Genomic DNA, 27513 nt, shown 5'->3' on the forward strand with positions numbered 1-27513 from the left:
TATATTATTTGTTAAGATCTGCCAGTTTGATACAATTCTGGATGCTCTTTCAAGTGCCCGGCCATGGATCTGTTAGTTTAGGCTGCCATCTTTCTCTGATACACAAACACACACCTTCTTATTCAACTAATCCGTATTTACACTTTTATCCATCGTAACTCTAACTGCAACTGCCTTCATTACAGTCAGCCCTCGCCAACCGCAAGGGTACCGTTCCGGCAAAATCCTGCAGTTAGCAAATTTGCTGTTGGCGAGGCATTAACGTCTATGGGAAACAGGGGGGTAGGGAAACAATGATTGCAAAAACACCAAAAAATGAAAGGAAAACTGCTTTTAAAAATCAGCAAAAATCACCACAAATCTCTTAATATCGCCAAGAGTCACCAAGAGAAATGAGCAGATTGAACCTCTGGAAATTTTCTGAACAACCCCCCCACACACACACACAAAACCACTCAAATGCACTAATTGGCAAGGGAGAACAAGAGAAATGAACAGATTGAACCTCTGAACCCCTCAAAATCACTTTTTAAAAACCTCAAACCACTAAAAAACCTCACCAACCACAAATATTTGGGTTGCGGATGCTGAAGCCAGATACAATTTCCCAATCGCAGATTCTCAGAACCGCACTTGGGGAAACCATGGTTGGTGAGCGATGACTGTATTGTACTGCTCTTAACATGACTAGAGACTGCAGTAGCCACAAGCCTTTCCATTCTTTCCTTTTCTCTGTGTTGTCTTTCTCATCGCCAACATTTAGATTGTATGTTCCTCAGGTCAAGGAATTTCCCTTGGTTTATGTTTGCCCATTTTTGGTTATGTCAGTTTGTAACGCAACATTGTATATGTGGCCATGTTAGATCAATAATAAATGTATTTCTGTAATCAGCATTCTGTATTCAGATACAAGGTGGAATATACAGCAAACTAGACATTTGGAAAATTCCAGAGCACGCACCGCCCTGGCTGAAGAGAGCAAGCTCCTACTAGGCAGGTGGGTGGACAAGTATGGGGAAGTATGGGTGCATTAGTCTACTGCAGTAAAACCAAAAACAAAGTGGGTTTTAGTTCACAGAAGCTTATGTCACAATAAATCCATTCGTCTTTCAGGCGCTAGAAGACTATTTGTTGTTTTAAACCTGGGAAGAGCCCCGACTCTGCTGTGAAGCTATTTGGCTATTTGCCTGCGGTCACTGAAGAAATGTGGATTGGCCTGTTTCTCTATAGGTTTGAGGGAGAGTGAAAACTGTTTGGGAAACCTGTGTTCCCATTACTCCGAGATCTTCAGTTCTGAATGAACCTTGCAACCATGTAGTAGTGATCAATCTCAGTGACTTGCATACCATGAGCCACTTAAGTGACGAGAGCTCACTGCTTACGAACCCCTTTAAACCCTGCTGACATAGCTTGTGAAGGCAGAGAGCAGTGTTCCCTCTAACAGGGATTCCCTGTTAGAGGGAATTCCCTGTTAGAGGAAATCACCAAGATGCAATGGCTTTTCCTTGGGGATTCTGGGAGCTGTAGTCAACAACATCTGGGATTCCCCCTCACAGGGAACACTGGTGGGGAGGCTCAGTGGCTACAATGGAGTGCATCCTCACACTCCTGCTGCTACTCCCATTATTCCCAATGAGAGTAGCAGACGGCATTGTTGGGGGCAAGTTGCAAGTCAACTCCCCGCCCATGCAAGGCTCAGAGCTTTAGCAGCACATGCGCAATAATGATGCAGCTAAGTCAGCATGTGGGGACAGGGGTGCGTTCTTGGCTCCCTCACACCAAGTCATGGCTGGTCATACATTTGGGTTATGCATCCCTGAGTACGATAGATGACTACAGACTGGCTACACATAAATATTTTTGCATATTGTATTATTTGTATCCTACCTGTCCAAAACTCAACCCAGTTTACATCTGGTAAACAATAAAAATTATTAACAAAAAAACTCATCTATTAAACACACACAGCTCATTTAACCCATGCTACAAAAAATTAAATCAAAACACGTAAGTAATATGGTAAAGACAGTAGCTACCCTAACAAACAAAGAAAAATTGTTCACAATCAGCCACTAAGGCAAGACAAAAAGGGATAGATTTATCTTAGACTATTAAATATTTGGGTTAAATATGAAGAAAAGCTTTGCCTTTGGTCTCAAATATAAAAATGCACCGATCGATGTCAGAAAATAGATCGGAAGTTATCTCTTTCCACCAGAATTTCCTTGGCTATAAATGATGGTTGATGCTAAGTGAAGGAACCTGGTACCTGGGCAAGACTTTGGAACTTTGGCTTCAGCCTAAAACAATTAATCTTCTATCCACTGTGGCAAATAATTTTGGGGTACCAAAGTAGAAGAATGCCCAGTCAGCAAAAACTGCTAGCTGAAAACTAAGAAAAGGTTTGCTTTGGGTGAAGACAGATATACATGTTCAAGAGTGTGGAAGTGGCATGGGGAAACCCCAACTTGCAATGGTCCTGATCTGGTTCACCCTTTACCTTTGTAATTGCTGTTTTATTTTGCGGAGGGGAGTAAAGAGAGAGAGAATTTGTAGCTTGGATGTGGGTGTGGTGGAGATGGTTTGAACACTTCAAACCATCTCCACCACACCCACATCCAAGCTACAAATTCTCTCTCTCTTTACTCCCCCCCCCGCAAAAAAAAAACAGCAATTACAAAGGTAAAGGGTGAACCAGATCAGGACCATTGCAAGTTGGGGTTTAACCCTTTCCCCATGCCATTTCTGTGGTAAAAATCCTTCCCACAAAGCTGTTATTGGTCTAATTAGTAAAAACACAGGCTGTACTGTACATTTTCACTAATGGGTCAAACAGGAGCTGGGGGGTGATTTTCATTTGGAAAATGACCATGGGGAAATACTTAACCCTACTTCATGTGCTCTAGATTTAGGTGCCTTGTGGCTATATATTTTTTTTTAATTAAAAGATATCTCCATCATGTCAGCCTGGGCTTGGCTGCCCATGAGAACTACCAACAGCCGGCGGCACTGCAATGCTAAACCCAGCTGCGAAGCTCAGTTCTTAGCCGACACAGAGATGGGTGCCTAAGGCACCCGCCCCCTGGGGGAATCCTGCACAGGTCACTGTGGGATACTTGGAGCACTGGTTGTGTGGGCACATGGCTTGTGAACTCTGCCTCCCCCACTGCCCATGCCCGCAGTCATGTGATTAGTCCTAATATCTGTGGCTTCATTTTGTTGGGTAGCCAGCAAGATTCGCCAGGAACTCATTATGAATTCAATTTAGCTGTTCTGTTTTGAGGTTCAACCTGTCAATATTACATTAGAGTTTTTATAGCTGACTCTGTTGGGCTTCTGTGTGTGTATTATTATGTACTGGTCTGGTCTGTGACGGTAATAAAGTATTTGATTAACATGGGGCAACAGTTGAGCAAGATGGTACATGGCTAGTTACATCTGCTACAGCAAGAGCTAATATAAGGAAGCCGCTGAAAGACTGAGCTGTGAACCAGGAAGTTCCTGGTTATAACTGTGCATCTGCCACCCTTCCCTCACCTTCATCCCCACCCCATGCAACACAGAGAGAACACTGGCCTATTTTATAAGGCTGCTGTAAGGCTCCGTGAGATCATGTCTGTGAAATGTTTTCAATGTTTATAATATATCAATGCATTACAACAATAATTTCACTAGCTACCTTCTACCATTGTCCTCTGCCATTTCCCCCTCATGTCTTGGTTTTACACACATCAGGCACAACCCAGTGGGAAGTTACCCTGTGCAAAGTCAACTGAAATGTGTGCTCCAATTATATTTTAGCATATGCATGCTTTTGCACAGCCCCCATTCCTTCTGACACGATGTCACAGGACAACTCATACCCCATGACATCAGTTCGGAGAGCCCCCAAACTAGACTAGAATTTCTAGGAAGAAATTTTGCTGCATGAAAGCAAAGCAAGTACCTGCAGATCTCGGTGCCATAGGTCAGACTACTTACTTGTTAGCAAACCTACTAATTCTAGTGTTATTAAACCGGAGCCCTTTCAGAATTTGAAGAGAACGGTAAATGTAACAGAAACATCAACTTGCATCTTCATACTCTCATTGGTGCCTTGTGTGACTTCACTTCAGGTTTCAGTACTGAAGTGTGCAACACTGGTGGTTAAAACATATGCTACTTATTAGAAATTAAACACTGCTAAGCATTTAGGAGATTCCTATGGCAGGATCAGAACTCTATAAACACACAAATGTTAAAACTCAATGAGGAGATTCTCACGATCGCCAAAAGCGGGCTAAGGGAGCCTAGCCCGCTTTTTGCTGATTGTCTGCTGCAGGGGCGTAACAAGGCTGGACTGGGCCCAGAGACAAAATTTTAAAATGGGCCCCTTGCTGATACACACACACACACACACACACTTCACAATATATAGTCATGTGACTTGCCTCTGGGGGGCCCCTCGAGGCGTGGGGGCCCCCAGGCAGCCGCCTCCCCTTGACTAATAGTAGTTACGCCCCTGGTCTGCTGCCACGGGAGCTGCGTGGCTCCCGGCAGCAAACCTCCTCCCAAAGTAGAGGTATATCAATGGCTACTAGTGGGAGGGATGTGAGCCACCTCCAGCCTCAAGGGCAGGGTGCCTCTGAGTACCAGTTGCAGGGGAGTAATGGCAGGAGAGAGGGCATGCCCTCAACTCCTGTCTGTGGCTTCCAGCGGCATCTGGTGGGCCACTGTGCAAAACAGGATGCTCTGCTAGATGGGCCTTGGGCCTGATCCAGCCGGGCTGTTCTTATGTTCTTATGTTTATGTTCTTAAGTACCCCTCCCCTGAGCCGAGGTTAATGGAGCGAGCACTCCGTTAACCTCGTCTTTCTGATCATGTATTGCCGTGGCTCCACGCCACAGCAGCACATGAGGAGACCCCCAACGGGAGTCTGAAACAAGTCTCCCAGCCCTGGGGATCTCTCCACGATGACCCGCATCCTGGACCTTCCGAGGGCCGTGCAGCCCCCAATCCCCGCCAGCTCCGTGACAGAGCCGGCAGTCGTGTGGGCATCCGATCCACCCACCCAGGGCTGCTGGTGTACTCCTCTGCGGGGAGAGCGGGCTATGCCTGCTCTCCTCGCTAACTCCATTCATGCAAGTCTCACTGATCGTGAGACTCGCCTCAACTTGTCATACCTGGAACCAAATGGGAGGATTGCTGGCAACTAGTAGCCTCCAAGCACATCACCCTGAGCTCCTTGGATAAAGGCTGGGATATACATATGCAGTGTCAACAAAATCTAAATGCTCTTTGCCTAAGGCCACTACTGGACAAAGTCCATGTTTAGATAGTTTCAGGACTACCTATAATTTAATTCCCTGCTAACAATCAGACTCATGTACCACAGCAGTACATAAATCTGGTAGTCTAAGGTGTATACTGTCCCAACACATCCCATTGTATCTCCAAGGGTTTTATTAAGGCATTCTCGCTAAACAACAACTATCTTTTCCTTTGACTGAAACAAATACATCTGGCGTGGTTCAAATTAATGGAGGATAATTGGAAGGTGGTGGTACTAGAAGACTTTGGAGAGGCTGAGACTCAAAAGCTTCAGACAAATGCACTGAATTTGCCCTGCTAAATTCTGAATTATATTAGAATCAAGCAGTCAGTCACAGAAAATGGTTCAGAAAGAATAAAGACAGGCTAAGAATGGATACACATCGCTGGAAGGGCTGTTCTTTAGCGGGGTGCAAAGCTCAGGGGGTGCAGGGCCCTGGTGATGATGGCCTCAGCAGCACAGAGATTCCTGCCTGGAATCTCCCCGTTCCCACCACCTGATGCACAGCTCCTGCCCACCACAGCAACAACTCTCCACCGGAGACAGAGAGGAGAGCTGGTCTTGTGGTAGCAAGCATGACTTGTCCCCATAGCTAAGCAGGGTCTGCCCTGGTTGCATCTGAATGGGAGACTAGAAGTGTGAGCTCTGTAAGATATTCCCCTTAAGGGATGGAGCCACCCTGGGAAGAGCAGAAGGTTTCAAGTTCCTTCTCTAGCTTCTCCAAGATAGGACTGAGAGAGATTCCTGCCTGCACCTTGCGAAAGCCGCTGCCAGTCTGTGTAGACAATACTGAGCTAGATAGACTCAGTACATGGCAGCTTCCTATGTTCCTGTGTCTTGTGGTGTGCTTTGGTTTGCTGAGCAGAGTGTGCTGCCAGGCAGACGGGTTTGTGGGCACACTGTGACAGGCAGGAGCCAGGCTCCAGGCCAGAGGCAGTGGGAAATAACAGTACCACTGCCGCTGGGGAAGCACAGCTCTCACCTGCCACAGCAGTCGCCAAGGTGTGCTCTGGTTTGCCGAGAAGAGTATACCAAGGGGCCCGGATGAGTCAGAGGGCAGCCACTGCAACAGGCAGGAGGGCACTCTGGGTTGGCAGGAAAGCTCCCCGCGTCCCACTCACCACCACAGCCGCCCTCCAACTCAGCCCGCCCTGCAGGACACTCTGATTTTCCAAGCACAGTGCGCCATGGGGCTGGCCGAGTTGGAGGGTGGTAGCGGTGAGAAATCTTTATGCTGCCGGCGCCACTGCAGCTCCTGCCTGTTGCAGCCGCTGCCCTCCAACCCAGCCTGCCCTGCGATGAGCTACGGCTTGCCAAGCAGAGCGTGCCATGCAGCCTGGCCGAGCTGGGCAAGGGCTGTGACAGGCGGGAGCCGTGCTCCAGGTGGGCAGCCACTGCATGCTGCCACTGCTCTCCACGGCAGGCTGCCACTGCACTCCACGGCAGGCTGCCACTGCTGCAGCTCCCGCCCTTTGACTCAGTCCGCCCCACGGTGCACTCTGGTTTGCCCAACGGAGTTGTGCCCCGTGGGGCCAGCCGAGTTGGAGGGCAACCCCGCGAGCCACACTCCAGGCTGGCAGCGGTGGGAAATACCTGTGCCGCTGCTGCAGCACAGTGCCCACCCGCTGCAGCAGCTGCCCTCCAACTCAGCCAGTCCTGCAACACATTTCTACCGCCGCCGCCGCCGCCGCCACCGGCGGCGGCACAGGGCTGGAGTAGAATGGGGCTCAAGGTGATGCGGCGGTGAATATTTATCTACCGCTTTTCAACAAAAGTTCCAAAAGCAACTTACATAGAGCCATAAAAATCAATAAAGATGGATCCCTGTCCCCAAAGGACTCACAATCCAAAAAAGAAACATAAGGCAGACACCAGGCACTGGAGGGATGCTGTGCTGGGGCTGGATAGGGCCAGCTCCTCTCCCCCTGCTCACTAAAGAGAATCGCCACTTTTAAAGGCTGCCTCTTTGCTCACTTGGCAGGGGTGCCCCATTGGCCGGCCCTTCAGGACAGCGCTGGCCAACTGGCAAAGCGTAGGGAGGCCTGGCCCGAGAAGATATTATTAGTCCGACTATTGGATCTTTCTGTCACTGTTCTCTTCGTTGAAAGCTGCTGCAAAACTAATACAAGAGAGGGGATGCAGCAGGCGTCTTCTGCAGCCTATCTAGGGACGGATGCAGCCCGCCCGGGCTGTACAAATGCGGGATCAAATCAAGGTCCACCGCCAGAGCCCAGCGGCCATCCAGATGTGAGCAGGCTATACAAGCAAGCAACCCCTTTCCTCCGCCGTGAGTGCCAACCAGAGCTTTCACTGAGCGCAGACTGACGCGGCTGAACACAAGCCGTGCCGCTCGATCTCTCCCAATCACGGCGATCACCGGCGGCTAGATCGAGGAGGTCCGCCATCCAGGGCAGGGTGGGCTCGGGATTCCTCGCAGCCCCACCGTCTCTCCCCCTGCTGCAGACCATGGCTCCTCCGGCCCCTGCCGCCTCGGGCAGCCGCAGCGGCGGAAAGCACCTCTCGAGCCACGCTGCCTGCCGGTCTAGAGAAGCGCGGCTGGGCAGTCAGGGCAACAACCCTCGCCGCCTTGCCTTACCTGACCCGGCTTGCTGGTGTAGTTGAAGGCGTAGAGCTGCTCCGTGACTCGACTGACCGTCCCCTGGTAGATACGGCCGAACTCAGCTGCCTGTGCGGCGGCGGCCGTAGCGGCGGATCTGGCGCTGCTCGCGCCCGTGCTGAGCGCCCTCGGGGGCTGCAGCAGCTCCTGAGCCCCGGCAGCAGCAGCAGCCAGGAGGAGCCAGGCCAGCCCAGCCCAGCTCATTGTCCTTCAGGTGGAGGGACAAGAGAGAGAGACACCGTCCGAGCAAGGCGGGATCTACTCCCAGGGGGGCCTGCCGCTTTCCTCAAGCCGCGGCCGACAGCTGCCCACGCCCGCGGCTCCCCGCACCATCGCCTGCTGCCGCCTGGGTCATTTCAAAGACGCGCGGGCGGGAGAAAAATATGTCCTGGATCGAGAGACGCCGCGGCTGGATCTCCCTTCTTCGTTGCTAATACTATACATCGGTCTCCTCTGGCGCAGCTTGAACAGAAATGCCCATGATCCAAACGGCAGCCTTTCAAACCCAACCCCGGCAACTACGCCTCCGAATGGGCAGAAGGATCGGAGATCCTGCCGCAGAAGCTGCTTGGGTGCTCGTCCCAGGGGTGGGGAAGGGAAGCGGCCGGCTGCCTTCGTCCCTCCCGCCTTGGCAGTCGGAATGTGTCGTTCGAAGTTAGCCCTGCACAGGAGCAGCTCGCGAAGAGGCGATCCACGACTTGCTGTGCGCATGTATTGCACGCAGAGCGTTTGCACCGCATCCCCGCCGGGCGGGGGTGGGTCTCCAGTTGCAAGCGTCATTCAGGAGCAGTCTCGTTGCACACAAATCACACACATCTCGAGTCCCCACCCGATAGCCTGCTTAAAGCCAAGCGCACGCTGAAGTGGCTCGGCAGTTTGCAACAGCCGCTGCCACGTAGCCATTCACACGTACGCACCTCTCTTTCTCCCGTCCCTTCCTCTCAATGGTCGACAACCGTATTTAACGTTAGAGTCCGTTTGAAAGCTACGTTCCCGTCACACTTGGCTTTTAGATAAGCAGGCCGGAGATAAAGAAATGCTGGACGCAGGCTCTTGCATTAAACAGGTTGGATAGTAATACAAAGCCACATTTCAGAGCTCCATCCTTGAGCGATTACTTTGATTTGGGCTTCCCTTCAGCAAGAGCATGGGCTGAGTTCCTTGTATCTGGGAGGAATGGAGGATCAATGCGGCCTGCTTGTTTTAGAGGCGGCAGCAAGCTTTGCTTTACAATGCAATCGAGAATGCCCTTGCGACGCCACCCCTTTTAATTCCTTTGCATCCTTCCCCACCTTTTCCAAGAAGCCTATTGACCCAGTCCCCATACTATGCTATAACTGAGCCTAAATGTTGTACCTTATTTAACAGCTCTTCCTTTACACTCCAGTCTTGCCCTGCCTTCTTTCTTTCTTTTTTTTTAATTGTGAGCCCTTCAGGACAGTGACCTGTCTTTTTGCTTTGTATAACATGCTGGGAGCACAGATGCTCACAATCCTATGGATAGTGTGTGTGGTAGTACACTGTGTTCTATGGCGTTTACTTCCAAGTCAGTATGCAGAGGATTGCAGCCTAAAATGTTCAATGAATTTCTAACCAAGAGGCATCCAAAATATACCAGCACCCTCTAGTGCCGGCTCAGGACACTGCGCTGCCTGAAGCAAAGGGCCAAACGGTGTGTGTCCCCCCCGCCCCTTAACGTCACTTCTAAAAATCTTACCCCTGATCCCTTTCTTCTCTCAAATCTCCTGCTCTATTAGCAAGAACAAGCAGCAAGATGCCATTTCACCTTTCCCCCTCGCCTCTGTCTGCACATCATCCTTGGGGGAGAGTACTACTGGGTGAGCTGCTATGCTGCTCCTGAAAACTGGCCCACAGCCTCTCATCTGAAGGGATCTGCCCGCTTCATGGCCCTGGAACCCGCAGCCTGCGCACAAATCAGACAAGCATGGCATAGTGCACTCCCTGCACTCTTCCCTCTGCACTCTGGAGCAGAAGAGGAAGGCATGAGGTGTGGTGGCTGTTTTGCCAAGCTCAGCCAAGGCAAAAGTGATGCCAAGTGTAAAGTGATGCCTATTGGGGCAAAACAAAAAACAAAACAAAAAAAAACCCTCACCCAACCTCAATTTCACATATACACTGATGGGATTTGAGCTGTCAGTGACTGACCAAGAGAGGGATCTTGGGGTTGTGGTGGACAGCTCAACTCAGGTGTCAGCTCAGTGTGTGACAGCTGTGAAAAAGGTTAATTCCATGTTAGAAAATAATTAGGAAGGGGACTGAAAATAAAAATGCTAATATTATAATGCCCTTATACAAAACTATGGTGCGGCCACATCTGGAGTACTATGTACAGCTTTGGTCAACGTATCTTAAGAAGGACATTCTAGGACTGGAAAAGGTGCAGAAGAGGGCAAACAAGATGATCAGGGGCCAAGAGCACCTTTCTTATGAAGCAAGGCTACAACACCTGGATATTTTAGTTTAGGGGGGGAAAGGTGACTGAGGGGACACATGATAGAGATCTATAAAATCATACATGGTGTGGAGAAAGTGGATAGAGAGACATTTTTCTCCCTCTCTATAGAACACTAGTGTTATAGTGTTCTATAACACTAGAACCAGGGGTCATCCTGTGAAACTGATTGGCAAAAAACTTAGGACCAACAAAAGGAAGTACTTTTTCACACAACACATAATCGGTACCAGTTGCGGGGGCGTAACAGCAGGAGAGAGGGCACGCCCTCAACTCCTGCCTGTGGCTTCCAGAGGCATCTGGTGGACCACTGTATGAAACAGGATGCTGGACTAGATGGGCCCTGAGCCTGACCCAGCAGGGCTATTCTTATGGAATTCTCTGCTATAAGATGTAGTGAGACTATTCTCACAAGCGAGCAAAACCACGCTAAGGAAGCCCAGGCCAGTTTTGCTCACTCATGAGAACTAGCGGGCTCAAGGGTGAGCTAGAGGGCTCCACGGCGGCAAGCCCACCTATTTAGTCACCCTCTTAAACAAGGGTAACAGAGTGAGCGCTCTGTTGAGCCGCAGCAGACACACTCAGGGGGAGGGGGATCCCAGAAATGCACTGCACACTCATTCGGTGCATTATTGGAGCTCTGGGGGGCACCCAAGCCCCAGAGCTGCTGGGCAAGGCGCGAGCAGCCTACATGAGAGGTGCTGCTCGTCTGGGCAGGCGATCCGCCCACCCAGTGATGGGTAAGTGATCATCATCTGCGGGGAGAGTGGATCAAAGCCACTCTCCCCGCAAGCCTTCTCAGTGCTTCACACTGCTCGTGTGAAGCGCCTCAGTGACAGCTGACAGCCTGAATTGCTTTAAGAGGGGTTTAGATAATTTCATGGAGGACAGGTCTATCAATGGCTACTAGTATGAGGGCTATAAGCCACCTGCACCTCAGAGGCAAGAGGCCTCTAAATACCAAAATACCTCTAAATACTTCCCTCAGTTGCAGGAGAGTAGCAGGAGGAGTGAGGGCATGCCCTCAGCTCTTGCCTGTGGGCTTCCCAAAAGCATCTGGTGGGCCACTGTGTGAAACAAGATGCTGGACTAGATGGGCCTTGGGCCTGATCCAGCAGGGCTTTTCTTATGTTCTTATATTCTTATGATACCACTTTTCAGCCATTTCGCTGAATTAAAATAAAATCCATTCAAGCATTCTACAATACAAAAAGAAGACGACAGCAATAGAAGTAGCAGAAAACTGAACAACGATGCAATGGGTGCTAGAGCTCAAATGCATGGACATATAGCAAGGTTTTTGTTTGCTTTTTAGAAGCAGCAAAGGAAGCCAGGAGATGGACATCTGGGAGAGCATTCCAAAGCCTGGAGACCAAGAAGGCCCTGTCCTGTGCAGGCCAGTCAAGCCTCAATGTAAACACATAGAACAGAGTCCTCTCTGATGATCTTGTGAGTCAGGAAGGAACATTTAGGAGCAAGTGGTCCTTCAGACATCCAGGACCCAAACTGTCAAGGGCTTTAAAGGTGATAACTAGAGATGTGCACGAAGTGTTTCGTGCATCTGTGGGGTGGTGGAAAGTGGGAGCTTTAAAAGGAGGCACGCAGCTCCATACCTTCTCCTCCACCACCCCCTGCTGCCCCACTGCATGGCTGTCTGTTCTTAAAAGCCACACTGCACAGCTGCTTCCCTGTTCCCAGCAGCATGCACAGGATGCTGGCACACACATGGCATCCACATATGCTGCATTCTGCTGCTGGAAACAGGGGAACAGCAGCTCCTCGTGGCTTTTTAAAATGGACAGTGCGGTAGCAGGGGGTGGGATGGAGAAGGAGGAGGTATGGAGCTGCATGCCTCCTTTTAAAGTTACCATTTGCACCTCTGCTGAAACATTTCATCTGCTGCAGCCTGGATCATTTTGCCGCCTTTCTGATGAGGCACTGAAATGATTCAGGCACATCCCTAGTGATAACCAGCACTTTGAATGCAATTCAGAAACAAATCAACAGCCAGTGCAGCTCTCCCAAAATGGGTGTCATCTGCTCCCAGTGAACAGTTCCATATACAATCTTAATCGCCACATTTTTCACCAACTGCGGTTATGAATATTCTTCACAGGCAGCCCATAGCATCGATAGGCAGCCTCATGTCAGCCACAGGCACTACAGTATGCCAGACATGATTAAACGAAGGCATGAGTAACCTTGGCCAGAGATCGGCCTTCTCGAGAGAAAGGTGCTGCTAGCATACCAGCCAAAGCGGTGCAAATGAACTCCAAGCCACTAACTTCACCTGGGCATCCAGGAGCAGTGCCAGGTCCAGCAGTACCCCCAAACTACACACCTGCTCTTTCAAGGGGAGTGCAACCCCACCCAGGGTTGGCTCTCAGATTGACCAACAGCAGTTTCATTTTGCCTGGATTCAGGTTACTATCCCACATCCAACCCATCACTGTTTCCACCCTTACCTTCCCCCCCACCGCCCCAGTTCATCCCTAGGATCATCCCGGCACATCCCTAGGATCAGATGACAAAGTGAGACAGAGACAAATGCCTGCCTCAAGGAGCTTCTATATAATTATTTCTCTTAGCCGCCCACTGTGGGGATGCGTGTCTTCAGGGCGGAACTCTGGCATGGAACTCTAATAAAATAATAATAATAATAATAATAATAATAATAATAATAATAATAATAATAATAGATTATAATAAATATAATAAACAATAGATTATAATTTAAAAAAGCAGGCTGGATGAAAGAGGTCAAAAAATGTAACCAACAAATGCAAGATCTAATAATAACACCAGAATTAATAAGTGAAAGAGCAAAGAAAATTAAAAATTGGACTGCGCCAGGCGACGATGAACTGCATGGCTTTTGGCTTAAACACCTAACAAGCCTTCATAAACAACTATAAAAACAGTTCAATCACATTTTGCAAGGTGGTGATATTGAACAATGGCTAACAACTGGGAAAACTCATCTCATTATGAAAGACCCAGCAAAAGGTGCAGTTCCAAGTAATTATAGACCAATAACCTGCCTGCCAACCATGTTCAAATTATTAACTGGAATAATAGCAGATGAAGTGATGCAACACTTATTAACTAACAAACAGCTTCCAGTTGACCAGAAAGGAAATTGCCCGAACACCAGAGGCACAAAAGACCAGCTGCTGATTGACAAAATGATTTTAGAAAACTGCAAGAGAAGAAAAACCAATCTAAGTGTTGCATGGATTGACTACAAGAAAGCCTTCGATTCATTGCCTCACACATGGATACTAAAATGTTTAGAAACAACGGGTGTCAGCAAAAACATTCAGATATTTATAAAAAAAGCAATGAGCATGTGGAGTACACAGTTAACAATCAATGGCGAGGCACTTGGAGAGCTTAGCATTACAAGAGGCATTTTCCAAGGGGACTCACTATCCCCTCTGCTGTTTGTAATCGCCATGACCCCACTTTCACAAATACTCAACAAAACAGGCCTCAGATACCAAACATCTAAAACATCCAGTAAAATCAACCATCTGCTGTATATGGACGATCTGAAGTTGTATGGAAAGTCCCAGTCAGAAATCGAATCACTGCTAAACACTGTCCGTATATTCTGTAGCGATATAGCAATGGAGTTTGGACTAGACAAGTGTGCTGCATTAATAATGAACAGAGGGGAAATAACAAAAACAGAAGGAATAGAACTGCCCAATGGAAGCAACATCAAGAACCTGGAAGAGAAAGAACCTTACAAATACTTGGTAATTCTCCAGGCTGATAACATCGCACATACTGAAGTTAAAAGAAAAATTGGAAGTGAATACATCAGGAGAGTTAGAAAAATCCTCAAGTCCAAACTCAATGGCGGGAACATCATACAAGCCATAAACACCTGGGCTATACCTGTTATTAGATACACTGCAGGAATAACAGACTGGACCCAGGCAGAGCTAGAGATGCTGGATCGTAAGACCAGGAAAATCATGACCATCAATCATGCTCTGCACCCCCGCAGTGATGTAGATAGGCTATACCTCCCTCGCAGCTCAGGTGGAAGAGGAATGCTGCAAGTCCATCAAATAGTAGAGGAGGAGAAAAGAGGCCTTGAAGAATATATAAGGGACAGTGAAGAAGATGCACTTCAAATGGTCAAGAACGCGAAACTATTCAACACCAATGAAACGAAGCAGGCCTACAAGAAAGAACAAGTCAAGAACCGAGCAGAAAAATGGAGAAATAAGCCACTGCATGGTCAATATTTAAACAATATAAGTGGAAAATCAGACATCACCAAGACCTGGCAATGGCTTAAGAATGGCAACTTGAAGAAAGAAACAGAGGGTTTAATACTGGCTGCACAAGAACAGGCACTAAGAACAAATGCAATAAGAGCACAAGTCGAAAAATCCACAACAAACAGCAAGTGCCGCCTTTGTAAAGAAGCAGATGAAACAGTGGACCACCTGATCAGCTGTTGTAAGAAGATCACACAGACTGACTACAAACAAAGGCATGACAAGGTAGCAGGGATGATACACTGGAACATCTGCAAAAAATACAAGCTACCTGTAGCCAAACATTGGTGGGACCATAAAATTGAAAAAGTTGTCGAAAATGAAGATGTAAAAATATTATGGGACTTCCGACTACAAACAGACAAACTTCTGCCACACAATACACCAGATATCACTGTAGTCGAGAAGAAAGAAAAACAAGTCAAAATAATCGACATAGCAATACCAGGGGATAGCAGAATAGAAGAAAAAGAAATAGAAAAGATCACCAAATACAAAGATCTACAAATTGAAATTGAAAGGCTGTGGCAGAAAAAGACCAAAATAATCCCAGTGGTAATTGGCGCCCTGGGTGCAGTTCCAAAAGTCCTTGAAGAGCACCTCAACTCCATAGGGGCCACAGAAATCACCATCAGCCAAATGCAAAAAGCAACTTTACTGGGAAAAGCCTATATTCTGCGACGATATCTATAACCATTGACAAAATTCTGGCATCCCAGGTCCTTGGGAAGGACTCGAAGTCTGGATAAAACAAACCAGTCAATAACACCTGTCTGACTGTGTAAACAAGAAATAATAATAATAATAATAATAATAATAATAATAATAATAATAATTCGATTTCTATACCGCCCTTCCAAAAATGGCTCAGGGCAGTTTACACAGAGAAATAATAGAAAAATAAGATGGATCCCTGTCCCCAAAGGGCTCACAATCTAAAAAGAAACATAAGATAGACGCTAGCAGCAAGAGTCACTGGAGGTGCTGTGCTGGGGGTGAATAGGGCCAGTTACTCTCCCCCTTCTAAATAAAGAGAATCACCACGGTAAAAGGTGCCTCTCTGCCCAGTTAGCAGGGGTCATGACACGCCGAGAAAGCTCCCGGCAAAGACGGGAGCAAGGACGGAGAAATTGGGGCCTGATTGGGAAGGAGCCGCACGAGGGAAGCGGCAGGCCCAGACATGATGGGGCCCAGATGTGATGGGGATGCGGTGGCAGCCATGATGGGGAGGCGGTGGCCCTGGCCACAGTGGCGAGGTGGTGGCGGGTCTGGCTATGGTGGTGAGGTGGCAGCAGGGTGAGGAGGCAGCTGGGCCTCCAGGAAGAGGAGACAGCCCAGGAGTGGCCGGGATGGCTTTACAGCCAGCCAGAAACCGCGGGCGGGGAACGGGGAGGAAGGACCAGCCCGGGTGGGAAACACCGGCCCCAAATACCGCGCAGATGTTCTGTGCAGGGTCGGCTAGTATAATCTGAACTGCAATGGCAGGAGAGTCAAGAGAGGGAGGGCGGAGAGGAGGTAACAAGGGACAAATACGAGCAGAGGTACTCTTTTTGCAGAAATCAGGACTAAAGATTAACCTATGAAATATTTTAATCTTGTCAGTTTCCCCCCCAACTCCCAACCCCCAGATATTTCTTACCTAGCAAAGGTGTGATTTGGGGAAATAGGGAAATAGGGAAAATGAGGAGAGGAGAGAGAACAGGCCAGTCTGCCAAGTGGGTGCCTCTCCCACCTCTTTTTTCCCCTCAGGGACTCACTGACTCACCTGGCTGTTTGAGTAAAAAAAAAGAATTGTTCTCTCCACTCCTTTTCCCCACCCCTTAACTTTTTACTTATTAATCAAGCGCTTAAAGAAGAAAAAGAAGTAAAAAATTAAATATCCCTGCTGACACCTCTGCCTCTGCTTCCTTCCTATCTTCTCGACTGCTCCTTCGCGCCTTGCCATTCTCTCACACAGGCAGGGGAGCGACTTAGGCTCAGCAGGGGCCCTTAGAATCATCATCATGATGGACGATGATGGCAAGCAGGTGGGAGGGTGGGAGCCTGCAGCCGCCGCTGCCACCCACTGCAAGCCATCCTTACTCGGCCGCACAGCTTCGGCAGCGGGCTGGCCTGGCAAGATGTGGCTTCAGTGAGTCTCCCTCCGTCTCTGGCACAGGTGGGTGCCCAAACAGCCAGTGTGAAGCAGCAACGCATGCACACCCCGGGGCCTCCTTCCAGACCAGTAATTTGCACCGGCTCCCTCACCCCCACTCTCTAGGCCCTGCATGGTTGTGTTTATCCACAGGGTCTCTCCAACCCTATGAGATAAGTGAGGGGCCCAGAATGACCCAATGAGTTTCATGGCGGAATGGGGATTTGAACTTGGGTCTCCCCAATCCTAATTCAACACTGTAACCTTTGTAAGGGTTGCATGCATATATGCGTTTATCATTATTTCACTTTCAAAGCAAAGTCTTTGTTCTTGTACTTGTTAACCTGCTACACAATATTACACAAGTCCTTAAAGTTGTTTTGTGACAAAGATGCGGGGGTAGGGGGAGGAGATGAAGGCAGTGGTTGTGTGTGGGGGGGTACATTTTCGAATCTTGTCCCTGGGGCCCACTCCAGCCTTCTGCTGTCAGACCCTTAGCCCATCTGGCTCATTTAGTCTTAGTCACAAGGCTCACTCAGCCTACTCTGACTGGCAGCAGCTCTCCAAGGTTTCAATCAGGAGCCTTTCCCGGCCCAACCTGGAGAAGCTGCCAGAGACTGCACCTGAGACATTGTGCATGCAAAGCAGATAATCCATCTTCTTTTAACTAGTTCCAGTCTTAATTATGACGTTGCCTTTTAAAAGGATTTGTTTGCTTTTCAAATGGTGGCTTGGATTATATTGCTTGGTACCTCGAGCATGTGATGGAGAAGATGATGGGTCCAGGGGATCAGGAAGTAAATAAGTGATATTTGGAAGACCTTACTGCGTGTTTCCTATGTGTGTGCAGTTGTTTTCAGGTTTCCTGGAAGCATTTTTACCTGGCTGTACACATGCATTCATGTTTAAAGAGAGCATGGGTACAATCGTGGGACCCAAACATGTGGCTATTCCTACCGGCATAACGTACACTGTACAAAGACTGTACATGCTGTGCTTAGGACGGCCGCCCCCTCCCTTGGCGGAGGGTTGTTTGTTTATTAATTACAGCGGTGCCATTTTTTTGCACACAGTCCCAATCAGAGCTTGTTACGCCACTGGGTGGCAGTGAGGAGGAGGAAGAGAAGGAGAAAAGAGAAGCGAATTAGGAGGGCGGGCCTCACCGGGCTCTCTCTCCAGCCCAGCGAGTTCCCGGACGCCTCTGCTGCTGCAGGCGGCGCTCTTGCCTAGGCGATGGTGAGCCAGGAGTCGGGCCATGCTCGTCCCCGCTCGTTCGAACGTTCCTCTAGGGCGCGTGACTGAGACCGTCCGCTGCAACGGCATACGTATGATACGACTGGGCGCCGGGCGGGTTGCGGAGGGGAGGAGCGGACTGGAGAGCCACCCAGGCCCCGTGCTTGCCTGCCTGCCTGCCTGCCTGCCTCCCCCCCCAGAGGAGGCGGGATTACCCTAGCAACGGGCGCGAGCGGGGCGGGCTCTGGGCGACGCCGGCGGCAGTTTTGAAGGCCGTTCGCTTGCCAGGTGGGCGGCGGCAGGTCAGGCCCGCCTAGTCGGATTCTGGTTCGGTGGCCGGAGCGGGTTCTTCCGCCGCCGGTCCAGGGCCCCGGCTGCCATGTCCCTGTTGAGAGTAAGTCGTTTCTCCGCCAGTGCGGGGAGGAAGCCGCCCAGAGCCCGAAGGAAAAAGCCCCCCGCCAAGCAGGAGTGGGATGTAAGTCCGACCGAGGCAGCGAGCGAGGCTGCTGACTTTCCTCCCCTGCGAGTTAAGGCAGAGCGCAGTTTGTTTTCCAGCTGTACTCGCTACTAGCCACGAAGGCGCATTCAGAACTGCTGGGTTGCAGGTGGACAAGTGTGGATTGGGGGGTGGGGGGGAGGGAGGGTTGTTTCCTTTTCGGATTTGGGGCACGCACGCAGCTGTGAGAACGGATCCTTGGTGCGTGTGGTTGTTGCCTCTGAAATGCTTTTGTTATAAATAGTCTGCCAGGCTCACAAGTTTGAGCTTGTTCCAGTCTCAATCCAACAGAAAGTGGTCAGTCCTTTTATCTTTGACCACCAATCACGAGATCATAGCTAGCATTCTGCACTGAATCACAGTAAGCTTCCTTGTAAGCATACTCTCTATAGTATAGTGTGACACAATTGCTTTATGTGACTAAATAGCTGCACCTGGAGTAAGCAATCAGACAGATTAAAATTCGGGCCACAACTTTATTAGTCAGCTTCTAAATGTATAATATCTACAGTGTCAGTTAACCTAGAGTATGGGTACAAATCTAGCTGAAGCAGAAACTACCTTGCAATTACTGCCTCCCACTTTCCTGGGCTAGTGAACTGTTCCCAAGAACAAAAACAGTCATCTGTCTGCTGCCCATTCCTCAAGCCACAGTGTTGGCTGTATTAAGGGAAGTTTGCCTGCATTAATTAAAACAAAATTAATTTTTAAAGTATTTCAGTTGGTTTTAAATTGTGTTATAATTGTTTTTATGTTGTTTTAAGTAGTGTGTTTTAAATGATGTTTGTTTCTATGTTTTTTTAAAGTAGTTGTACACTGCCCAGAGCCTCTGGATGGGGTGGTTTATAAATGTAATAAATAAATTAGCACCCCGCCAAGCCTCTGATTGAGACAAGCAAATTCCCAAGAGAGAGGGCCAATTCCCAGACACTCCAGGACCCCAGTGCTTCACCAGATAAGGTGGATAAGGAGAGTAGGGCATGGGAGGATATATGAAAAATTCAGTATTGGATATGTTGAACTGTACTCTGGTCCAGACTGAGCTGAGGTGAGTATGTCAAACTGCTCTCTGTCTGCCCTGATGCAACTGTCTGGAGAAGCAAGGTTTCCTTCCTTCTCAACTGTGTCCCAGATTGAAGCTTGCTTGCTTTTTCTCATTGAATTAAATGGAAGTAATGTAGAAACAAGCTAGCCACTCTGCACAGCCTAGTTAATTCTAGAATGGGCCTGGATGTTGAGAACTGATTTCTCAAGAAATAGATGGCTTTGTAGAAAATATGCTGTTCACTGGATGTGCTTTGGTTTTATTCTCTAACCTTATACTTGGTGTGTATGTTTCAGAGCACCATTCATGATCTCACCGTGCATCGTGCAACTCCAGAGGATCTTGTAAGCTGAGAACTTTTCTTTGTTGACATGCTATTCTTTGGCCCTGGTAGTCTAAACTGCCTAACTTCCAGCGGCATCTGGTGGGCCACTGTGCGAAACAGGATGCTGGATTAGATGGGCCTTGGGCCTGATCCAGCAGGGCTGTTCTTGTGTTAACTTGATTGTTAGAAGCAGGGGGTCTGAGGTGAAAGTCTGCACTGAGGCATGTGTGCATATGTTGACTTCCATATGTGACGGAAGCTGACCAGCGTTCCCTGTGACAGGGATCCCCAGATCTGTTGACTACAACTCCCATAATCCCCAGCAAAGGCCATTGCAGCTGGGGGTGATGGGAATTGAAGTCAGCAACATCAGGGCATCCCTGTTATAGAGAACATTGCAGCTGACCTATTCTATTACACCTGTGTCTTCCTCAATTATATACAGTGTAGGGAGTTGGGAACTGGTTTCTAGGACAAAGGTGTGTGTGGATGAAAGAATCTGAACCCTTCCCCTCATCCACCACTTCTCTTCCTATAGTGTTATTTCTTTCCACGAAAGAGCAGTGGTGATGCTCAGCTAAGGAAGACATAAGAAGGGCCTTGCTAGATCAGGCCCAAGGCCTTCCTAGTCCAGCATCCTGTTTCCTAGAGTGGCTTGCCAGATGCTTCTGGGAAGCCTGCAACCAGGAGATGAAGGCATGCCCCTCCTTGTGTCATTGTTTTCCTGCAACTGGTGTTCAGAGGCATCTTGCCTGGAACTAGCCTATAGCCGTCGAGACCAGTAGCCATTGATAGGCTTGTTCTCCATGAATTTCTCCAAGACCCACTTAAAGCCATCCAAGGCAGAGAACTCCATAGACTGATTGTGCATTGTGTGAAAAAGTACTTCCTTTTGTCAGTCCTAAGTTTCCTGGCCATAAGTTTCATGGGATGACCCCTGGCTCTAAGTGTTGTGAGGGAGGGAGAAGAACTTTTCCTTAACTGCTCTCTCCACATCATGCATAATCTTATAAACCTTTATCATGTCTCCCCTTAGCTGCCTTTTTTCTAAACTAAACAGCCACAAATGTTGTAGCCTTGCCTCATAAAGGAGGTGCTCTAGCTCCCTGATCATCTTGGTTGCCCTCTTCTGCACCTTTTCTGGTCCTATAATAACTTTTTTGAGAGATGGTGAGCAGAACTGTATACCATACTGGGGCCACACCACTGATCTGTAAAAGGGGATTATAATATTCACATTTTAAATTTTTCCTAATATTCCTTCCTAATGATCCCTAGCATGGAATTTGCCTTTTCCCCAGCTGCTGCATACTGAGTTGACTCTTTCAACCAAATGCCCACCGTGACCCAAAGATCCCTCTTCTGGTCAGTCACTGACAGCTCAGACCTCATCAGCATATATATGAAGTTGGAATTTTTACCCCAATGTGCATCATTACTTACATTTGGCATTTTGTTGCCCACTCACCCAGATTGAAGAGATCCTTTTGGAGCTCCTCACAATCTGTTTTGGATTTCACTACCCTGAATAGTTTAGTTGTTGTCTGCAAATTTTTCCACCTCACTGCTTACCCCAGTTTCTAGATCATGTATGAATAAATTAAAAATAACTGGTCCCAGTACAGATCCCTGGGGTACCCCACTTCTTGCACCTCTCCATTGTGATCTCTATATGAAGCTGCTGAAGACAACTTGGAAGCTTCAGCTAGTGCAAAATGTTGCTGCACATTTTATAGTAGATATGTGGAGGCATGAACATATGCAGCCCATCTTGTTCGACCTCATTGGTTGCCGGCAGGTTTCTAGGCTCAGTCTGAGGTTCTAGTGCTTGCCATTAAATTTCTTCATGGGTTGGACACTACACATCTTGGAGACTGCCTCTCCTTGCACTGTTCCCCAAACCAGTTCCAGTCGTCCACTCAGACCCTCTCCAATTGAATTGAGAATTTCTGCAGCTAGAAACTTGTGTTTTGCCCCTAGACTATGAAATGAGCTTCCTTATGAGATGTAAAAAATCTTTTGGAAGGGATATAAAGTACATTTTTCCATTTTGTTGGGTACCAAAAGCCTTCTGGCATTCAGTGCAGTTGTTTTCACGACTATTTCTTGTTTGTTAATCTGTTTTTATGTGTGTATACTGCCTTGAGCCTTGAAAAGACAGTTGTTAAATGTTTTATATAATTAGGAATAATTTAGTCTGAGCACAACTGGTGCAAAATCTGACAAAAAGGATCCTGTTTATAGAAGCCAAAAGAAGCGCTGTATGCACCATAGCCTTAATTCCTAAGGAAACTGGTTTCCTAAAAGTTGGTGTAGTATAGCGATGAACTAGGAACCTCGTGTTGGCTATGAATTCACTAGTTGGCCAAGCCACTCCCTCTCAGTCTCAATTTGTATGGAGATGATAGTACCTGGCTGACAGGCTTGTTGTAAAGATTGCAACAAGAGAATACTTGTGAAGTGCCTTGAACACTCTTAAAGTTCTATACAAACTACTTGTGCCGTCTGCAAGAAATAGTTACTCTGCTCTCTCTCATGAGCTGCAATGAGGTAACAATCAAATCACAAGCTTGCTTGACATACATTGCTTTATATTGAACAAAAGTATTTGTTGTAAGCATGTCCATTTTTTGGTGAAGTGCATTTCATTTTTAACAGCAACATATGAACATTTGAAGCTGTCTCCTACTGAATCTATCTAGCCCAGTGCTGTCTACACTAATTGGCAACAGCTGTCCAAATTCTCCAGTGGAGGACTTTCCCATCATCTGCCATTTGATAATTAAGCTGGAGGTCACTTGGACCTTCTGCATACAAAACATGTGCTCTGTCACTGAGCTATGGCTCTTCCGAGCAGTGCAGGGATGATGGGCATATATTCTCCCCCCCCCCCCCGGTTACTGAGCTTGATCAGATATTGAGCTACAGGGGACAGGGAGCCATTTTATTTATTTATATCTATGTAAACCACTTTGGGAACTTTTGTTGAAAAGCGGTATATAAATATTTGTCGTCATTGTCATGTCCTCAGATACCACTGAAATAGTGCCTCTGATGGCTAGGTTTACTCTTGAATCCAGTGTATGATCAGACAGCACAACACCCTAGATGGCTTCCTGTAGTATCATCATCATTTGTTCTTTGGCTCAAGTTTGAGGAGAATCTTCCCTTTCTGTCCAGGTGCGACGACATGAGATGCACAAGTCAAAGAACAAAGCCCTTGCACACTTGGAATTGCAAGAAAAAACATTAAAGAGCAAATGGAAGAAGCAGAGACTGAGAGTTCCTGAATCTCTGGAAAAAAGGAAATTGACCTTAATGAGAGAGGTAAGAAATAGTTGTTCAGGTTCCCATTGGCTGTCCTACTTAACAAGGCTTTGCAGCCTTTCTCATAACATGTTGCATCATGTGTATGCCATGATCTTGATGAACTATTCTAGGCCATTGGTAGACTATGGCATCTTCCATGGTCATTGAGCAACTAGGAGGTGGAAGAAACCTTGCATGGTGGCGTCTAGAATTCCTTCCCTTGAATGTCTGTCTGAAATATAGCCATTCGATAGTTTGCTCTTGTTCAAGGACTGCTGGTGAACTACAGCTTATTGTGTGCCATGGAGTCATATAATCTTGAGTAAGCTCAGCCCTCTTGCTCAGTGCTTGCATTGCAGAATGCTGAGGTAAGCCCACCCCTGCTATTGTTTTAAAAGGTTACTGGGGGTGGGGGTGATCTGGCTGTTCCAGGACCACCACCTAGATCTCTCCACCATTTCTTTCTGTGTCTGTGTGCCTGGCTGTGAAGTTCAGTTTGGTCTCGAGCTCTGCCTTGCTTGGTTTAATCATGCCATCCATTTGTGATATCTCTTTCCCTGGAAAGAATCTTTTTAGCTGCCTGCCCCTCTCCCCCATGCACTTGAGTTGGGCAGATCATCTTGTCGGTCAGTCTCTCCTGCTGCACTCCAAAGGTCCTGGTTGCCTTAACAGTCTGTCTGTATTGGCTAAGGGAACTTTCCAGCCAAGTGGAACAGCCTTGCTAACTGCTTTAAAATGTGGCTTAAATCTGGAGCAATGTTAGGATCCTAAAGAACCCTGGGCCCAGGATAAGCACATTCTTGAACTCTGGCAGTGGAAGGAGCAGGAGAAGGTAGGGAAGTTTAACACAAACTGAGTCATATTGGGAACAACACAAAGGAGGGCCCAGCTACACCGCTTCTGTTGCAAAAGAAATGCTTAGGCTTAGTTGACTGCAAATATAGATTTCCTGAAAATTCCCTGGGTGCCCAGACACTTTACTTGTTAAGAGGAGTTGATTAGTGAAAGGAATCATCTGCTATGTATCACTGTCTGTCCGTCCTTCCTTCCTTCCTGTATCAGTCACCAAAAAACAAAACTAATGAGAATAAAGGCTCAGTTCTGATATTTAAGTGCAGTTAACAGGAGTAGATCATCACTCCTCCTCCCTACTGCTTTACATTATAAAAAGTGTGTGTATAAGTCAACATCCAGACTAAGGAAATACTAGGGCTATGAGAGAAGCAGTGGCACTCCCAGTGAACTCCTGATTTAGGCAGCACAGGCACTCATGCGGGTGGTGGTGGACTTAGACAACCTCCCCTTCCCCAGAAGTTCTCAGCGTCCTATGTGGAGTGTTTCTGGGAAAAGGGCAGACCATCTAAATTCACACACACATGATACATGTGATAGTGCTACTGAGTTCGCTGAAGCCATCCAGAGCACCACTTCTCATGTAGCAGTGCTGCTTCCTTAGTCTAGAATCTAGGTTGACTACTGTTTGTTCAGTACCCTGCAGGGTTGGGGCTGGGCTGTTTAGGGCCATTGGGAGGGGCTAAATTAGTGCTGGTCGGGGATGTAGCTTGTGGATTTAATTAAAGCCCCACCCTACCCCCACTTTAGCCCTTTCCCCATAATTAGAGCTTTGCTCGGGCTCATGCCTTGCTGCTTTGAAGTGGCTTGCTTAGTCCTTTCTTTAAAGGAAATGTCATTTCCTCTTCTTCCAAAAAACTTTTCTATCCACACAGATCAGTAGAGAAAACAGCTCTTCAGCTGCTAGACAAATAGGAGAGAAGTTGCTGCTCCTACTTGTAAGGAGCCCTTTGCAAGAGTCTTCAATACTAGTCATGGTGGTTGAAAGATTTTTTAAAAAAAGAATGTTTTATATCTGTAGAAATATGAAGGAGAGATTACTCTGTTGAGCTGTTATTACATAGATTTAGTTTTTTTCAATGGTGAATGAGGCAACTAAGTGTAGAGAGAATAGTATATTGAGAAGCATTGTTTTCATTTAGGCAGTAATAACATTCTTCTTAGATAATGATGTTGTTTTAGACAGTGCTGCATGAATGAGCCAAGGAGGATTGTTTTTCAAGAAGAGTGCTAAAGAGTGGCTGACGTAAAGGCTGAAGAGTGCTTGGTTATGCTTCAAATAAAAAAATACGTTGCACATACAGTGTGTTTTTGTATGCAATATTAATTAATTTAAACATGCTGCTGTTGGCCTACATACTGTATTTTGAGCATAATAAAAGAGCATTTTTTGGGGATGATGTTGCTAACAATGAAACACTTGTTCTGTTTTGGGGAGAGGAGAGGAAGTGAGAGAGGAAAAATAAATGTTTGAAGTACCAATAGTGTGTTTCCTGTGATGTGTCCTTAGATTCTCTCTGATCAATACCAGCTGCAGGATGTCCTGGAGAGATCTGATCAGGCCATGGCTGTGGTGAAAGACCTGTTTGGAGATGCCCCTCGAAGACATATCGGTAACATTTTATGAATTGAAATGGGGATTGGAATTAATACAGTTATCTTTTTGTCTTGCAAGACTCGGGGAAACATGCAAAGTTTTATTCTAGAATTGTTGCCTATTTGTTTATGCAGTGGAAAGCCTCTTGTGCCCAGTGGCCAATGAGTATGTGCCCCCAAATGTTTATCTGGGTGTACTGCACCGCTTGCCCACCCCGCCCCTCTGCGTTCCTCTCCACCAACCTTGTTTGGACAAAGCAGGAGGAGGTGTGCTCTAGGCTGGAATTAAACCTTTTACCCCTTAGGTGCTCCTTGTCACTCTCACTTCAGTTACTGAGCCTCCCCTATCTGTATGATTGTGATGGAAAGAGGGAAGGACAGATCTGAGTATTCTTCCACTCTTGTCACTTCCCTTTCCACTTGTTCACAAAGGAGAGGTTAAGATGGTTGTATTGAGGGCCGGTTCTTCTGGTGCATGGGGCCCTTTGACCTCAGGTCTACCAGCAACCTAACTGTTCAATTCATTGGTGGTAGTGGTGATGGGTAGCCTTCTGCTGGGCACAGTGGTGATGGCCCAGCAGTGGAGAGGCAGTGGTGAAGGGGCCAGGAGAAAGAAGTGGGCCACCGCCTCAAAGAAAGAAAAGAAAAAGTCAACCTTTCTGAAGAACTCTGTAAAAAATTTAAAAAAAATCATGATGGACAAAGCTGCTGCTCAAACAAAACACAAACTGATGAGATGAGATGGGATGAGATTCTAATGTGCAGAAAATACCCAAATTTCACATGGTGGCTAACACAAGTAGTAATCACTATGGGGAGTAAAATTTTGAAAAGAAAGTACATACTGTGGTTTAGGGACCCAGTCCTAATAGGACCATAGCAATGCACCTGGCCAAAAGATGTCAGATATAACAAGGATGTACTGGTGATTTTTAATAATCTGGAAGATAGTGTCAGATTCCTTTTTAGAGAGCATGAAAACATTTAATTATCACAATGGGGGAATATTGGGCCTGAGTCCTAGATCCTTTAAGTTAGAAAGACATCTTTGAGTCATAGTTGTGGTTGCCTTCAAAACTTTTCTAGAAGTGTGTGATCAATAATCTACATCCTATTGGCTTGAGTATTAAAAACCTACATCTAATGTTTTGCCAGGTAAATTCCAATTTACACAGTACTTTCCCTTTTGCCACTCAGTCAGCAAACTGGGGGACTGTTTGTCTTCTGCCTCTCTTCTTTCTTTCTCTATGGTATGTCTCTTCACCTTCTCTTTCCAATTTATTCGTGATGCAAGCACTGCTAGTTTTGAGACTTCTCTGTCACAAGCATAGGTTTCAGGATGTCTATTGCATATCCCTGTTACTTGAGCCTGTAGCTGATCATGGTGAAAAAACAAAAGTTAGCAACAAAGACTAGTCCCTACTCTAACTTAGATCTGTCTTCATATGCACACTTTATTTTTTTCTGTTTTCTGTGTGCTTTTTGGTGGGGTGAGCGCTGCTGTTCAGTCTCAGCTCCTCTTCATTACCATTGCCTTCTCCCACGCAGTATGAAATGATGCCTTTGTCGTTGTCACTGAAGTGATTGTCTGCTTCCAGCACCTTCCTATATTGCTGCTTCGCGCTTTGGGTGACCTGGGAGTGTACCTCCCAGCGTACTTTGCTCTTCCCTCCCGGGAAACACCCCACCGCCGCAATAAGGCAGCATAGCAGGACTTGCAGGGGGACCTATATTACCTACTGAAATAATTACTTCATGTATCTGACGAAGTGAGCTCTGGCCTGTTAATGCTTATTCTGCAGAAAATGTTTTTAGTTGTTAAGGTAT

At 47.3% G+C, this 27513-nt stretch overlaps 2 protein-coding genes across 15 annotated transcripts in view; one reads left to right on the forward strand and one right to left on the reverse strand.

The window, feature by feature from the left end:
- Positions 1–16607, reverse strand: part of SIDT1 (SID1 transmembrane family member 1) — a 129017-nt gene extending 112410 nt beyond the window's left edge. The window contains exon 1 of one of the 7 annotated variants that reach the window (XM_053297750.1): positions 16589–16607. Coding sequence is in view for 5 of the 7 variants with exons in the window: in XM_053297744.1 (XP_053153719.1) it covers positions 7908–8132 (225 nt within the window). In the remaining 2 variants the exon portion in view is untranslated. Of the gene's footprint in view, positions 1–7103; positions 7231–7285; positions 7873–7907; positions 8799–16588 lie in introns of those variants that run through there. The other 6 variants (XM_053297744.1, XM_053297743.1, XM_053297745.1 and 3 more) reach the window with 6 other exon arrangements.
- SPICE1 (spindle and centriole associated protein 1) overlaps positions 16160–27513 on the forward strand; it is a 30231-nt gene continuing 18877 nt past the window's right edge. For 3 of the 8 annotated variants that reach the window (XM_053297752.1, XM_053297751.1, XM_053297756.1), the window contains exons 1-4: positions 18162–18538; positions 19901–19948; positions 23110–23256; positions 25601–25703. In XM_053297752.1, the coding sequence (XP_053153727.1) occupies positions 18443–18538; positions 19901–19948; positions 23110–23256; positions 25601–25703 (394 nt within the window). In that variant the 5' untranslated portion in view covers positions 18162–18442. The other 5 variants (XM_053297753.1, XM_053297758.1, XM_053297755.1 and 2 more) reach the window with 5 other exon arrangements.

The sequence above is a fragment of the Hemicordylus capensis genome, chromosome 2 (genome assembly GCF_027244095.1).
Source record: "Hemicordylus capensis ecotype Gifberg chromosome 2, rHemCap1.1.pri, whole genome shotgun sequence".
NCBI classification, from domain to species: domain Eukaryota; kingdom Metazoa; phylum Chordata; class Lepidosauria; order Squamata; family Cordylidae; genus Hemicordylus; species Hemicordylus capensis.